General features: G+C 29.5%; 1 protein-coding gene across 6 annotated transcripts in view; it reads left to right on the plus strand.

The window, feature by feature from the left end:
• LOC142324100 (uncharacterized) overlaps window positions 1-17,428 on the plus strand; it is a 363,200-nt gene that overhangs the window by 126,228 nt on the left and 219,544 nt on the right. For all 6 annotated transcript variants that reach the window (XM_075364751.1, XM_075364759.1, XM_075364778.1 and 3 more), the window contains 3 exons: window positions 888-1,101; window positions 6,390-6,588; window positions 9,203-9,412. In XM_075364751.1, coding sequence (XP_075220866.1) covers window positions 888-1,101; window positions 6,390-6,588; window positions 9,203-9,412 — 623 coding nt within the window. The remainder of the gene's footprint in view (window positions 1-887; window positions 1,102-6,389; window positions 6,589-9,202; window positions 9,413-17,428) is intronic.

Consider the following 17,428-nt stretch of genomic DNA (forward strand, 5'->3'; position numbering starts at 1 on the left):
TTAGATGGCATCCTACTCTAAGTAAAAGAATGACTACTCATAAGTAAGAAATAAAAATAAATAAAACTCATGTATCTTCATTATTTTTTGACTTTATTAACATTAAATTAATAATTATAAATGTCGTAGTTAAATTAATTATGAAGCTTTTACAATATTTTGTGGCGCCCCTGTGAAGAGGTCATGGCTCCCCAGGGCGCCACGGCACACAGTTTGGGAATCACTATATTATATAATTTATTTATTTTTGTAGTAACAACAGGCGTATGCCCTCTTACAGTTACTAGATGAATGATAAATTAAGTTTTTAATGTGTGAAAAATGCCGTGCCTGACTGGGATTTGAACCTGGGACTTCATGGTAAAAGACCAAATGAATCACTTCAGCTAGCATAATAATAATGAATCGGTTTGTTAATTTAATTTTTAGTTAATCACATAATTTTTCATTGTTCTGTTTTCCCACTGAAAGAAGTAAAAGGTGGAAGTTTATATTCTTGAAATACATTTAAATAAAGGAAGTGCAATAACTAAAATAATCCTACTGGCCTTCATACCTCATACAGTTTTAGTGCAATATATGAAGTGTAATAAATTCAGTTTCACTTAGATATGAAGTTGTGAATGTGATGGAGTTAATCTTCAAAATAGTTTCAGTTTCTTTGCATTTGACTCATTATGTTAATGAATTTCACATTTGACTGATTTTATTATAGTTTTAATTTTTTATATTGATGACATTATGAAAATGTACAGATATTACAGTTATGACTAAAAATATTCACTTATTATTTAAAACATGAACTTCTAGTACTTAAATAATAATTGAACTGTTATTTAAATAATAATTCTTCATGTATATGCTGAATATTTATTTTTATGTTCTAGCTTATGTTAGATGCTTGGCAAGATAAATACAGAGAAAACCTTTCAGTGATCGATGAAGAACTAAAATGTTCCATGATAGTAGAAACAAACAAGAATGATAATAAAAGTTTATTTAATCTCTCAGAATTTGATATCTCTAAATTTGATTTGTCTAAAACAGAAGATTCACAGAAGTTTTTGAATTTAAAAAAACATTTAATAAACTATGCTGAAGGTACTAAACACAGTAATTTTTTCTGTTTTTTTAATATCCATTGACACTATCTTTTTATATTAACCAAATGTTCATGAAAACGAACAAAAAACGTTGAATTCCTTTAGGCATTTCTTTATAATCAGGAGAATTCTGAAAGTAGCTATTTTTAATAAAAGAAAAAATTAATTTGTATTATTATTCTATTGATAAAGTTTATTTTATTTATAATCTTCTCAAGTTAATCTTCTTCAGATATTTGGTTGAATTAAGGTAATTTTGGATTCATTCTTTATCTGTAGCAGTACGATTTATAATTTTGTTAAATTTGATGATTTTATTGTCAAAAAAATGTTTAATTGATGTTATATTTTTTGAAATGATTTTATTAATCTTGTTCTGAAAATAAGAAAGCTGTTATTTTCATGAATATGTATTTCAAAATATGCTTTTTGGAAAGTATAGTTGGTTAATTTGTAAAAACCTTTTTTTAAATAATATAGAGCTTCAGTAGTATTATTGTTAGATATTTTTGTTTCTAAAAGCTTGGATTATTGGTGTTATCTTTTTAAAGTTTTAGATGTTTTAAAGTCTTCATCATCTTTAGAATAAGTAATAACTGTGTTTTTCAATTTCATGTATTTGTGTAATTTAAATTTCTCTTTTTTATTTTGAATATTACGTATATTTTTTGTAACTTTTAATTGTTCCTGGATAAAAATTTGTATGGTGAATATGAGTTCCCCTCCTGCGTCTATCTATGTATTGCACTGTATCATAGCAGGTTTAAAGGGTTACATACATTTGCTGATTTACTCTATCTATCTCAGTCTTTCTTATACCTGTGAAGCATGTAAAGCATTTGAAATACAAGTTACATAAGTCAGCATTGCATTCTTTGAGAGTAATGATGCTTACTATACATCAGTCTCTGATGGACAGAGTGAATGTGTCATTTGTAGGTAGAGCTGTTTATCTACTTCTCACTAGGCTTGGTATGCTGATTTGTGACAATATGTTATGGTTTACCTCAGTGAAGAAGGCAATGGAAAACTGTTTTCTCATTTCTCATTTCCCTTATTAAGTTTTTCATCAGTTGCTTGATATCTTCAAAATATTTATGCTAATTTCAGTAGTGATTTGTATCATATATCAAATTGTTTAAAATCTTTTTCACTTTGGCATCTAACATGCATGCATACACTATTACAAAGTAGTACAAGTTGTTTTACAAAGCAATAGTTGCTGCCTGTGGAAACTTACATTAATAAATCAGTCTGATATCATTGGAGTTGGACCAAGACTTAATGTTTCATGAATAGTTTTGCTAAACTATTATTTAGTTTATGGATTACTGATTTCATTTAATAAGTGCTGAATTTTGTTATTAACAAAATCAAAATTAACATTGTGCCAAATCTTTCATCATTGTGAAATGTGTATGCTCACGTAAAATAAGTCATAAATTAATCTCATAGTAATCAAAGTAATGTATTATGGTAAATCATAATAATTTACTTTAAAAAGACAACAATAGAATTTCAGCTTTTGTTTGTTTTTTTTGACTGACTAGTTAAAAATGTTAAAAAACTTGTTCTCCAGACATTAAAAAAAAGAAAAAAAGATTGAACAAAGTGAAGATAGTAAATTTATTGAACGGTTATAAAATATCTTGAAAATTGAATCTGAAGAAACTTTGACAGATAACAGAAGCAAGCTGTAAGGTTACATTTATCAGTTACATTGAGAAAATTTATACTTTTTCATGCAAACAAATTAGTTCCTAACACTAAAATAAGTTAAATTAGCCCCAATTGCTATCCATTGGTTCTTTGTAGTTGATGCCAAATATCATTATTAATGATATTTGGAACCATTTAATGTAAATGTATTTAGTGTTATTTTATGCACTTTTGTATTACAATCTTATTGTGTATCATATCTATATTGTGTATTATTTGTATCATATCTTATTTTGATGTTTAGATAGCTTCATTGATGCTATAATATATTTGTGTTTTTCTTATTTATATACACAGTTGACAGATTAGTTTGTTGAATACACTTGCAACAACATGTATTTAAAACTGTACATTAGGTGGCTACGGTCAACTTCAGACTGTATATCTTTTACATGTGTTTAGAAGGCAAATTTCTGCAAACAGGCATATAATTTCTTTTTAGAAATTCTTTTGAGTTTCTCTAACATGTTGTGCTAAATATCAGCCATATTAAAAATTACTATTCTTTTAGTGTAGCCTTTAATTTTTTAGAGAGCTAGAAATCACAGGGTGTTAATTTAGGCAAATAAGCAATTGACTAAATTTAGTAATTAATGCTTTGTTAAGGAATTACTTCTTGATTAATATGTCATAGCTTGACACATTGTTGTGGTGAATGATTCATTCATCAAGTCACAGTTTACACTCTGAACTGAATTTCATAATCTATGTAGAAACATTAGTTTTTCAATAGCCTCAATCAATGTTATTAACCGCACATTTAAATATCTTTCAGACTGTACCAAATCTTGCACTGTTTGTTGGTTACATTTAGGTTATCATTTCTGTTTTACCTGACACCATTTCTGGGGATCATCGTTCACATTTTTTCCATTTTCATGTTTCATGCTATACAAATATACGGATTTTTCCAGAGCTTTATTAGTGGTTTTATTGATTTTCATACAAATTTTGAAGTTAACAGTTGTAAGTTTCAGTCATTTAATTTTTACATCGAAATTTACACACAGAACTAAATGTTTTTGAAATTGCAAATTATCAAATCAGCAAGTTACCATGCAGCTATTCTGGGAATTAAATGGTCACAAATTATATAAATTAAGAGAAAAGGCATTATCATCAACAAATTTAATACTCTCAGTCAATAAATATAAATTGATATGTGTATGATTTACCATAAATTAAGGATAGAACATCTATAAAATCAGACCTGTGCTAGCAGAACCTATAAAATGTAGATGAAATGATTATGATAATGGAAGGGGTTGGTGTTGAAAAAGGATGATCCCTCATCTAGGTAGATAGGGTAGTTTAAGTCAAGCAGAAATGATGTACTTTTGTTCACATTTTTGTGCAATTAATTGTTTTTATTCTTTAAAATTCTCAAGCTGTTTCATTAATTTCAGTTTTTGGTATGGTCCTCAACTATCTAAATTTTATTTTATTTTATTTATAACATTACTTTAATCTCTAAAAAAAAGTTATTCTTTCAGAAGTTTATTATAAATCAATCTTGTGATCTTCTGGTGGAAATGTTTTCCATCCATTTTGTAAATTTATATGAATTAGATAGATATCTCCCATTTACCCATTTTTCTTAATTTACACCATCAAATTTTACTATATTACTGACTATTTGACTGCTATGTGGCATGATGAACTGTTTGAACAACAGTTTGACTTGTTATGTTATGTTAACTTATTAAGTTATCCCACTTGTATATTCTTAATACAAAAAATATTTAGAGCTTACACTGATAGTATGTTTAAACATGAGAAAATAAATTGTTAAAATAGATATGTTTTAAAATATGTGAATCCATGTTGTATGAACAGATTTTTTTCTCTGAATTATGAGATTCTTTTTGTATTTGTACAAACATTTTCTCTGACAAGTTCAGATTTCTAGGCAGAACTTTTATAAACTACAACATGAACATTTAGACTTCAGTTAAAAAAAGTAGTGTAATTATAAAGTAATTAAGTTTTCTTGGTCAGTGACTTTATAATAGGGGCTCTTGTAAATATAACAAAAGGTTTGGTGGTATTTTGTCAATCTACCTTCTGTGCAGGTTTGTTGGCTTTGACTGCCCTCAGGAGCTAAACCATTCATTGGCTAAAGTTTTACATGCTCTATTAATGGGAACATGTATTTTAATGATCTATGTTGTATCAGTTATCCTAGTTCAAATTTTTTGGTTCTTACCAAGAGTGAAGATTTTTCAGACAAATCTTTTTAAATGGCTTGAACAGTTCTTTTATACTATAAGCATTTATTTGATGTAATTGGTAAAATTCATTTCTGTTAAAATTTACTGGGCTTCTCCTTTCTTTCAGTAAAAATAGATTTGTTTTTTGTTTTGCCATTTTAGCCAAGAATGTTATAACATTTACAGGGGATCATAGAATATTTTCTTTTTTTCTTAAGAATTTGGTGGTATTTGTGATCTTTATAATATTGCTGTTTAAGCTGGGCAATTCATTTATAAATTAATATTTACACTTCAATCAACTTTTACTTTTTATTATCATTTATATTCATGTATGATGATGTAGTTTGAAGGTATTATCACTGTTTAGCAGCTTGTGATTAAACCACATTTTGTGAAAAAAAATTATAGCATTGTTTTATTATTTTAAATTATTTTTTTGTTTAATATTAGTAAACACCTTAATTTTTTCAAATATCTAAAAAATATGTTTGTATTTCAATTATTGAGAATAATTGAAGGAATTAAGAGAGAAATTATAACTGTATTATCATGTTTCAGTTTATGTATTTTGAGAGTTTATTGAATAACTTTCAAAATGGTTTAGATAATAACTTTCAGAAAATTTGCAGATGAATAAATATAGTTTATTTGTCTATTTTTTTACTGCAAGAACAATGTTTAAGTTACCTATATATATATATATATATATATATATATATATATTTTTTTAATGTTATAAAAATTGTTCAAAACGTATGCATTTAGTGCTTTCTTAATGTACTTTGGTCTTCACCAAAATACAGTTTAAAAGTTTAGATCTTACCATTTTTCCAAATGGCCATCAAATAACATACAGGAAATCGTAAAAAAAAGAATTACAAGCTGTGTTATTTTATCATTACACGTGCTATAATTTATCAGATAATTTTTGGTTTAAATTATCAGAATTTTTGTTGTATTTATATGCTCTTACAGAACATTGATAATTATTAATTGTGTAATACCTGTCAGCATATTTTTCTTTAAGAGTTAAAAGGTTCTATCAATTTCAAAATTAAATAATTAAAGAGTATCATATGTTTTGTTGCTACAACATTTAAAAGTGTAAAATTAATATTGTTACTATATATTATGATTTTAGTGTTTATCCACAGTTTAGTTACAACTGTCTATAACTAGTAATGATATTTAACTGTAAATGAAAACAAAGGCAGATTTTATATGTGTTTTTGTTTTCATTTAGTATATTTAGTTTAGTTATATCTAGTTTAGGGTTTTGTGTTTCATTTAGTATATTCATATTTTAGTGTCTATTATTATTTTATACTTAATGAATAATGTAATACATTTTCAGACATGCAAAATACTATGAAAGACTATTATAAAGGAGCTATTGAAGATATTAAAAGAACAATTGAAGAAGCGCATGAAAAAGTAGTTGATACAGTAGAAGAATTAAAAGTTCAGTTAAATGAAGGAAAGCTTATTGCATCATTAGAAAATAAAATATGCCGCCTACAACTCGAAAAGGACCAACTTGAAGAAGGCCACAAGTTAGTTATATTTGATAAAATTAATTTATATGATATTTACATGATATATAAATATAATCAAACCATCAAAGTTGATGCGGTATATATCTAATAAAATTATTCTTGCATTGCAAGTTACAGTAATTTTCTGGTGAAAATTACCTTAAAATATAAATTTAAAAAATTTAATATTTCTCTTTAATACAGCAAATAAAGAAAACTTTGAGGACCATTGACAGTTTATGTAATAGTATTTGACTCTTAAAACGTTAAAATAATAAATTGTCTTTAAACAGTCTAATTTCTAAATACTACATCCTGAAGGTGGCCATCATTATGAATCACACATTCTTTGAGTCTATACACTTTCAATCATCTGAGAAATTGCAGTAGCTGTGACAAATTTCATTGTATTCTTCAATGTTCTATGGGATGGATCACTGAACATCTTAAATTTCAAGTGGCCCTTCAGGAAAAAAATTACATGCTTTAGTAAAATCAAGTAAAAATGCGATCCATCGTTCATTAACATATTGTGAATAATATCTTTGTTAATGTTTAAAAAATTCAAACATTGGCAGCAGAAAGTCGTACAATTAACTTTGATCAGCATCATTTAATGCTTACACCGGTTGAATTTTATACAGATGTACATGTATATCCTTATGAAGAATCATTAAACATTGGTGTTTGGCAAAACAGATGAAACTGAATGACTATGAGCAGACTGTTAAAGAGTTTGTTACATTGTAACTCTTATGATGTACATGTTTTCAGGTGTGGGTGTATGTCTTTGTTTATCAGGATGCTTGTTGTTGCTACTAAGTTCTGCAGTCATACTTTAATCACATAGGCTAATGACACTACACCATTCCAATGAATATTGAAGTGGTGTTAAATCAACTGCTGTGTATCCATAAAATTATTGGCATTTTTCTAAAATGCTCACTGTTACCTGCCTAATATTTCACCCTAACTAAATGTTACTGAATATATCTGAATTTATCAGAAAAAATTGTTTACAATTTCACATTATGATTATGTTTACAATCATAGATCTCCATTCTAGAAGACATATGTTCTGTCTCATTGTACTGTAAAACTGTAGCAAGTGATTCTGCTATTTCTACTATTATCTTTATTGAATGATTTTCATTTCATTTTAGGCTATTGAATTGTATTATATGAATATTGCAATATTTTCTCTTTAAAATCATAATAATAATATTTAAGTCTAAAATATGCAGCTTTTAACAGTGACATTGTGAACTCACTACACAGGAAAATAATGGGAAAATGCTTAAATTATAGTTTAAATAGGACAACTAATTCTTAGCCTTAATCAATAATATTAGTTACGCTGTATTACATTTTATTTGCAATTTCAAAGATAACCTTTCTTTGAAAAAAATAATCTAATCATGATTTATTCTCAGATAAAATAAACTACATATATAATCTTTCTTTGGTGTAAAACTATTGTTTTTGCGGGTTTTTATGTCTATCAAATAGATGGAGAGTCTTCTGTCACTTGGGTTGAAAATATGAAACTTCTTTTGGATATATTCTTCAGTACAAGAAACATTTGTGGAGACCTGAAAGTGATAGCACTGTTACTCGGTTTACAACTTGAGTACTAAATTTTGTTGCCTCTTATGTGAGTGGGACAACATAGGTAGAAGAATCATTATGTTAAAAAAAGTGTGGTCAAAAAGAGAAACATTTATTGTAGGAGAGAAGAACATTGTGAATCCAGCAATAGTGACACCTGAAAAAGTTTACCTTCCGCCACTACACATTAAGCTAAGTTTAATGAAAAATTTCATTAAAGCAATGGATCATGATGGGACTGGATTTTACCTCTGAAAAACAAGTTCCCTAATAGTATCTTAGATGCTAAGATAAAGGAAGGTATGACCAAGGTTATACCTGACTAAGGTAAGGTAAAGGAAGGTTGGACTGCAAATAAGAAAACTAATGAATGGTATTGAATTTAAAGACAGTTTGAATGACTGTGAGGTTGCTGCGTGGATATCTTTTAAAACAACTTCCTTGGAATTCATAAGGCAGATAGCTATAAAGAACTTATAACTGAGCTTCTTAAAAACTATAAAGCACTTGAATGTAATGTGATACTAAAGGTGCACTTAGATTCTTATCTGGATTTTTTCCTACTAATCTTGGAGCTGTCAGTGACGAACATGGAGACTTCTTTCACCAGGAAATATCTGCTATGGAACACGTATCGGGGAAAATGGAACCCAATAATTCTGGTTGACTACTACTGAAATCTCAAGATTTATTTACTTACAGTAAACTACATCAGAAAATCGAAAAGAAGCAGATTTTAGGTATGAAGAAATTGCATGTATAATATTGCTATACAACCATGACAATGCTTTTTTCTTACAACAAGAAATGATAATTAAAAAAAAAATTATGCCTGATTGAGAAAACCACTTATATATTTAAAGTCAGCGTCAAAAATTCTTGTGACAAAATATTCTTATAACGAACAAAATCAAAATTTTGTTGTTCACTATAATTAGACTAAATATGGTATACTTTAAGTATCACTTAACTATTTTGATTTTTTATTATTTAGGTGTATTCTTAAAGTGGTTTTGAATTACAGGTCTGCTATTACATTACTTTTAAAAGATCATGAAGTTGAATTGGCTGTTGTCAAGACACTGCTAAGTGAATTTCAGCCTCTGTGCACTGAACATTGTGCCGATATTAATGCTCTGACTAAACAGAAATTGGAATTAGAGGCTAAACATGAACAGCAACTTGAAGAACTTAGGGTTTACTATGAAAAAAAATTTGCCGAAGTTGAGAAAAAGTAAGTATATATTTGATGTTGTTAGTAGTGGTATACATATTTTCTGTTATAAAACATTATTCGTTGAATATTTAACTTTTATTTGTTTCTGTATTGTCTTGTGCATATTTTTATAAAGACAAGATCAAAATTGATGTGTGATAATAAAGATAGATTATTTTTGTTCAGAGATCATTACTGCTGCCACTATATAAGATGGATTATCATGAACGGAATGGGTACTTTAAGATTGCTTAGTAAGATGTAAGTGCCCATTTTCAAGGCTAAAAGTAAAAAAAAAAACTGTTTGATTTCTGTCTAAAATTAGCAGCACAATTCTTAAAGATTTGTTTTTGCTAATATGTCTTTCCAATGTCAGGCAAATATGCCTAATGTCTTGCCTTCTTCAGGCAACAAATTGTAAAACTGAATGTTTCTTCATTAAGTGATACCTTTGATATATAACTTAGCAATGCCAATCGGGGAGTCAATCGATCATGTATGTTGAATTTTTATTATAACTTAATTTGTTCCTTTAGATTATGGTTGTGCACCTACTCTTTAGTGCTGCTGGATTCTGTACACTATGCTTTCCTTTGTCTTGCTACAAGTGCCTTTAGATCAAGCCCTGTCGTAAGCGTACTTATTGACTGCAGTGAGCCATCACTTTGGAATAGACAGGACCAGCTTCTAGCATCTTACTCTGCCTGGCTTAAATCACCTGGTTTTTAACACAGTCCTTGTGAATCCTCATTTACAAAGGACCGTCCACATGTGGTATCAGGACCATCCACATTATACCACACCTCTGAGTGCTCTTGCTCAGGGTTTACTGCACCTTTTAAATTTTGACACACCTTCTGTTTTTCCAATCTGTCGCTGTTCATATCCTTTGTGGAGAATCAACCCTGTAAATTTTAATCTTGACCTTACCATATACAGTAAAATATCAGCAACTCCTTTTGTCCTTCAACAAATGTTTTACCTGTTTCTTTCCAAGACAAACCCAGACACGGTAGTATACACAAATGGATCAAAACAAAATGATAACATTGTGGATGTACATTTGTTGTTAATGACAGAATCTGTATGTTTGGTCAACCTAATATTACAAATGTCTTTACTGCTGAACTGTACACTATCAATAAGGCTTTGTTATCATTAACCTTAAATACTGTGATATCCTTATTTGTAGCAACTCATGTAGTGTACTTCAAGCTGTAGAAGATTTGTATTCTAGACAACATTGAAATCTATAATGCGATCACTGAGTTGAACCATTGCATCGCAATTGAGTTTCTGCTGGATCCCTCGCCATGTGGGAATTCCAGGTAATGAATGTGCAAATTCTGCTGCTAAAGATGCATGTAGTCAACCATCCTTCACCAATTATGTTATTACTTCTGACTTTATTAATTGTGTAAAACACACTCTTTGAGCAAAGCGGCAAGGTGACTGGATTGATATAGTGGATAGTAAACTATGACACATCAAAGATACTGTGTTGCCATGGAACTCTTCATGCAGAAAAATTCGCCGAGAGGAAGTGCTTCTCTGCTGTCATGATTAGGACATATCAGAGCTACTCATTGGTACCTAATGTCAGCAGAAAACGCACCATTATGCTACGATACTACTGCCGCTTGACTGTACACCACATTCTTTTGGATTGTATACATTACGTGGCTTTACATCATAAATTTATATTGGGCTGAAACATTCGCTGAATCCCCTGGGTAATAAGGAAGTTTTAGACTGGATGTTGTTATTTCTATGATATATTAGTATTCTTCATAGAATTTAATATTGTTTTTGTTATGTGAATCAATCATTTTTGATTCTATTTTTGTTTTACATGGGATAGAACTGGTATAGAACACCTTTTTAATGTAGTTGTTTTTAATATAATTGTTATGATTTTTAGTTAGTTCTTTAAGTTTTTTGCTATCCATGAAGGGGCCTTTACACTTTATTGGATCTCATTATGTTTTATTTATGTTTAGTTAAATTTTATAATTTTTGTGTTAGCATTGTCTTTTTTTGTTATAAGTTTAGTTTGGGCGATGATAATGCGAAAAAGCATTTTTTGCCCTACCCCCAAAAGTATTATTCTAGTCTGTCAACCATTGCATGTGTTTGAGAATTCTATTTGTACAAAAATAAAAATATAAACAATTGAATCACTGACTTACAGTCTGTCCTATAATGATATCTCTTAATGTTTGTTAAACAAAAAACATATATTCATGATTTTCTTGTGTTATAACAATAGCAAATACCATACTTTTGTGCAAAATTGGGTTCTTACCGATGTTACCTGTGAAGTGTGCAATAGTTGCAAAGATTATGATGAAACATTTAAAATATATTTTGAAGAATAATTTTTTAAAATAAATTTCTGAAATTGCAGTCATATAAAAAGATGTTGGTAGATTCACCAACTATTGCAGACGTTTTGTTTAGAAAGTTAACTTCCTCTGTCTGTCATTGCCTCCTGTTTTCAGTGGTGTAATTTTTACACCTGTGGTAGACTGTAGATATCTGACAGGAAAACTGTATCTCTCTCACATCATATATATTACATTTTTGATAATCACAAGAACATTTTGATAATCATAAGTAATGTTTTTTTGCGTTTTATTTATTTTTAACATTTTAATACTTATTTCAAAATGGAATTTTTTTTTCAAATCTTGCACTAATTTCTTTGGAAATGCATTAAATTATTTTAAAATATTTTTATCTTTAATATGTATTTTCTTTTTCTATTTTGTCTTTAAGTGTTTTTATTGTTATTATTTTTGCAATTACTTCTGGTTGATTTATTCAATGTAAAATGTTTTTAAAACCATCATAGGAATTGCTAGCCTTTTTCAGAATTAAACATTTTCCCCCTATTCCTATAATTATTCCAGGTTTCTATTTTTTGAAGTTCTGTATTTTTTATAATTTTGTTTTTTGTTACATTTTTCTTCCTATCAACTAGTTTTCCTGCTGTTTATGCAAATTAGAAATGATTTTTGAGAATAATTTTTTTAAATTGTTTCTTAATAGAACATATTAAACCAATGCTCTGCTTAGTTTTATCATTTATTTGAAAAAAAAATAAATACTTTCAGTTGTAGATTCTTTCAAGAATCAATTATTATTGTTAAAAAAAATCCATTGAAATAAAATGCTCTATTGTTTTCTTAACTGAAAATACCTGATATTGAATGTCCTATAGATCAAGTCTATGATCTGATCTTATTGAGAGAGCAAAGCTTATTGGGATTTTTGTGATTCTCATTTTTTGAAGTTTGAATCATTAGAAAAGTGTTTTATAAAATGTTTTAAAAAACAACCTGTTTTAATCATTACAACATAACATCATCTTTAACCCCTCATAACCCCTCATAACCCCTCATAACATTCCATCTTTAACCCCACATCATTTAGTGCCATACAAAAATTACTAGGGTAAGTCAATTATTATCCACAATGTAGTTATAAATTTTATTGCAAAGCAAATAGGAAATTTATATGTACATCATTTTTCAACATAGTTCCCTTGCATTTCAACGCACTTGGTCCATCGTTGCACAAGCTTCCTGATGCACTCATAAAAGAAGTTTTCGGTTGAGCTGCAAGCCAGGAATGCATCGCTTCTTTCACTGTTTTGTCAGGTAAATTGACCTCCCCTTAATGCCTCTTTGAGTGGACCAAACAAATGGTAGTCAGAAGGGGCAAGATCAGGACTATACGGAGGATGAGCGAGTACTTCAGAGTTGAGTTTTAGCAAGTGTTTCAGCAGTGTGGGCAGCAGTATGTGGACGGGCATTGTCATGCAACAACATAACACCTTTCGACAACAGTTCTCGGCGTTTGCTTCGAATTGCAGGCTTCAGCTTGGCAGTAAGCATCTCACTGTAATGTGCACTATTTATTGCCGTGCCCCTTTCTTCATAATGTTCCAGTACTGGGCCTTGTAAAAAACCGTAATCATCAGTTTTCCTGTAGATGGTTGGATCTTGATCTATTTTTCAGGGCAAATTTGGGTGTTTCCATTCCATACTCTGCCGTTTACTCCCCGGCTCATAATGATGGATCCATGTTTTGTCACCAGTGATGATTCTGTCTAAGATGTCCCGTTTGTTACCATAGCAATCCAAAATTTTTGACAGATGTCCAAGTGCGTGTGTTTATGAAACTGTGAGTTGTTTTGGGACCCATCTTGCACAAACTTTATGAAACCCTAGTTTGTTGTGGATGATTTCGTAGGCAGAACCGTGACTAATTTGCACACGATGTTCCAATAATTACAAACAATTGCAATAATTACAAATTACAATAATTACAAATAATTACAATAATTCCAATAATTACTCATCAGTCTAAGAAAACCATATCACGTGCACGCTCAATGTTTTCCTCATTTGTGGCGGTAAACGGTCGTCCAGCTCCTTTGTCGTGCATAACACTTGAATTACACCATTTTTGAATTTGAAATGGTGTCATACACCATTTTTTAATTTTTCATTCCATTTGTAGACACTCCGTTGCAGCAACACACTGTTCCCGTACTGTACTGAAAGTCTTCAATGAATTTTGGCCCCTGATACAACTTCCGACTACAAAAAACGAATCGCTGAAGGTTGCTCTTCTTTGGTGCAAACAGAAAGCGGAGCAGCCATGGTTAACTACTGGGCAGCGATAATGGAACTAACCTAGCAACATCAAACCTGCACAGACATAACAACAATTAAACCACGCATGCTTCATCTACACAAGACGACTACTACCAACATAAACAAAAATATAACTAAATTGCGGATAATAATTTACTTACCCTCACATTTAGATTAAAAATATGAAACCATTGTAACAGTGTTATGATGCAAGTAGCATCTTTTATGAGACAATCCATGGGTTTCAAACTTAACAAATATGTGAAAACTTCATCTCTAGAAAAATACTTAGAGCAAATTCCTTCATTAAAATTTACATATTTCATATCTATTAACTAAATTATTAAGCATTTAATTTAATTAAAGTTTAGTGAATTTATACATGCCCTATTCATCTATTGACAGAAGTCTCTGTAAAATTTTAAATAATTAAAAAAAAATCATTGCTTTCTTTTTAAGATTCACAATTAAAAATTCTTTTCAGAATTTTTCTTAGCCTGAAAAAATTTGTCATCTAGAGAAATATGGAAAAAAATTAAAAAATGCTGTTTGTGTGAAAACTTCCATTGCCTGTTGTGTGATCTAATGTTACATGCTACTACAGAACAGTTTGAAGTCAGAACTTCAAAACAGTAGGACTTGTATAATTGTCTTCATATTATAATATATCTGGTCATCACAGTTTTCAGAGCATATATCTTAATGAATGTTTTAAAAAGTATTTATTATGCTGAAACAGAAAATGCAATAAAAAATTCCCTAACTTGTCACATTTTGGTGTTGTCGTTGTTTAAAGTTCGCTATTTTATCATTTTTGACAAATAATAGGAATGATTCCTATTGTGTATTATATATTATGTATTATATTATATATTGTGTATTATGCTCGATACAACTAAGTATGACTTATTGGAGAATAAATAAAAGCTGGATCAATTATATGGCAATCATCCCAACCACAAATTTAACTAATGAGCCATTCTAGAATATCTCTTTGAAAACACGCAATCTCTCAGTGTAGCAGAAGCTAATTGGTGGTTAAACTTGTACGCGATAATACTTGTTAAATTTTGCTAGTTAGTTTTTCCAGTTAAACAATTTTATTCTATTTTCTTAAATTTATTGACTTTTAAAATTGTTTTTTTTCTATTTCATATTTTTTCTTTATTTTTTATTTTATCAGCTTATATTTACATAATGAGTTAGCAGATGTGTTTGTGTAAAATTCTTCAAATGGATTTTGTTACTCTGTAGTAAGTTTTCTACATAGAGTCAGCACCGGCCAATTTCAGAATTGATCAAGACTGCTTGTGGACTTTACTTCAGTTGTTCACTGGGAAATCAAGATAATGTGGTACCGTATATTATGTGTATTAGGTGTTGTGTTAAGCTCATGGAACTGTAACAAGGGAAGAAGAAGTATTTTGTCTTTTTCTATACCTATGGTTTGGTGCGAACCAACAAATCATTTTGACAACCACTACTTCTGTTTAACAAATATGACTGGTTTTTCTTAAAAAAATTAAAGTAATTTTGTGTACCGATAAGTTCCATCGGCTATGAGATCAATTTTTCATGGAGATGAGTAACCTGTTCCAACAGCCCCAACTTCCTGGTAGGAGATTTCAGATTCTGAAGAGGGATTGTTCAGAAAATCCTGAGGTGGCACAAGCTTCAAGCGACAATGATTTCATACCAGAAAGATCAAATAGTGAACCTCATCTTATTTCAGAAGTGCAACTTAAGAATTTGGTTCGGAAGTTGAATTTATCAAAACAGCAAACTGAACTCTAGGTTCATGCTTAAAGAAGTGGAATTTATTGACTAAGGAAAACAGAAATAAAGCCTTAATGAAATGTTTTATTATGAAAGATGTTCTGTATTGTTGTTGTGATATAAAAGGTTTGATATCTGATCTGAGTATTGCTTATAAAGCTGATGATTGGCAGTTATTAATTGATTTATTAAAAACAATCTTAGAAGCAGTTCTGCTGCATAATTCATCCAAGAATCCTTCTGTATCACTAGCACATGTTGGAATGAAAGAGGCATATGAAAGTATGTCTTTAATTTTGATAGCAGTCAGTTATTATGCTCACTTACGACATATCTGTGGTAACCTCAACGTTATTGGTCTTTTTCTCAGTCTGCAAGGTAGCTGTACAAAATGCAGCTGTTTCTTTTGTTTGTGGGTCAGTTTTGTAACAAGTGAACATTATTTGGTTAAAGAGTGGTCAAACAGACACTTCATTCTTGGATTAAAAAAATGTTAATCATGTTCATTTAGTCAACCCTCAACATATTATTTTGCCACCTTTTTATATAAAATTGGGGTTGATGAAGAATTTCTTTAAAGCATTGAATAAAGGAGAAGAATTTAAATATTTAAAACAAGTGTTTTGTAAGTTAAGTGAGGTAAATTTGAAAGAAGTAATATTCATTTGTACTTGAATTTGAGAATTACTCAATGATGAAGAAGTGATGATGAAGTTGAATAGTGTAGAGCTAGTATCATGAAAGTTATTGAAGGATGTAATACGTGGTTTTCTTGCAAATAACAGTGCAGAAAATCTTTTGGTACAAAATTTTTTGTTGAACTATAAAAATTTAGAGGCTGCCATATGTCATTAAAAATTCATTTTTTGCATTCCCATCTTGACTTTTTTGCACCAAATTTGGGTGCTGTAAATGATGAGCAGAGAGAACACTTCCACCAGGATACTTTGCTAATGGAGCAACATTACGCGAGGTATGTTGGACTAATTAATGACGAGTAACTACTGTTGGTTTCTACAAAGAGAAGACCTTACCGTATACAAAAGGAAGATGTAATTTATTAGTTTAATGATCCAATCTTTGAAAATTTTAAGAATATTTTATTGTTCTACAAGGCTTTTTTTATTTAATTAGCAAGACAAAATGTGTATATTGAACATATATATAACACATTACAAAATTTGCTATACATACAAACTTGGTAGCTTTCAAAATTTTTTATTATTTAACAATTTCTGAAGGGTGTACAGCAAAAATGTGGTGGATAATGGAGAAAACCTGATCTTGCTTTCAGATTCAGCATACAGTGAAGAATAAAATCACTTACTTTTGTTTCTGTTCTGAAATTTTTTTTCCAATTTGTAGATCAGTGTAATAAATGGTAAATGATTACTTTACAGGCCTTAGATAAACAGGAAAACTTCAAATAAGAAAAAATCTAAAATTTTCTGGTAACCTAAATTTAATTTTTTTAAATTACCTATAATCAGCTATTAAAAACAGTTGTATTATTTATTTTGTCACATCTCAGTCACAGTTATATATTTCTAGATCCAGATTTCTGAAAAAAGCTTTTTCTGTAAAAGAAATAAGT

This window comes from Lycorma delicatula, chromosome 1 (genome assembly GCF_047948215.1).
Source record: "Lycorma delicatula isolate Av1 chromosome 1, ASM4794821v1, whole genome shotgun sequence".
Classification (NCBI taxonomy): Eukaryota; Metazoa; Arthropoda; class Insecta; order Hemiptera; family Fulgoridae; genus Lycorma; species Lycorma delicatula.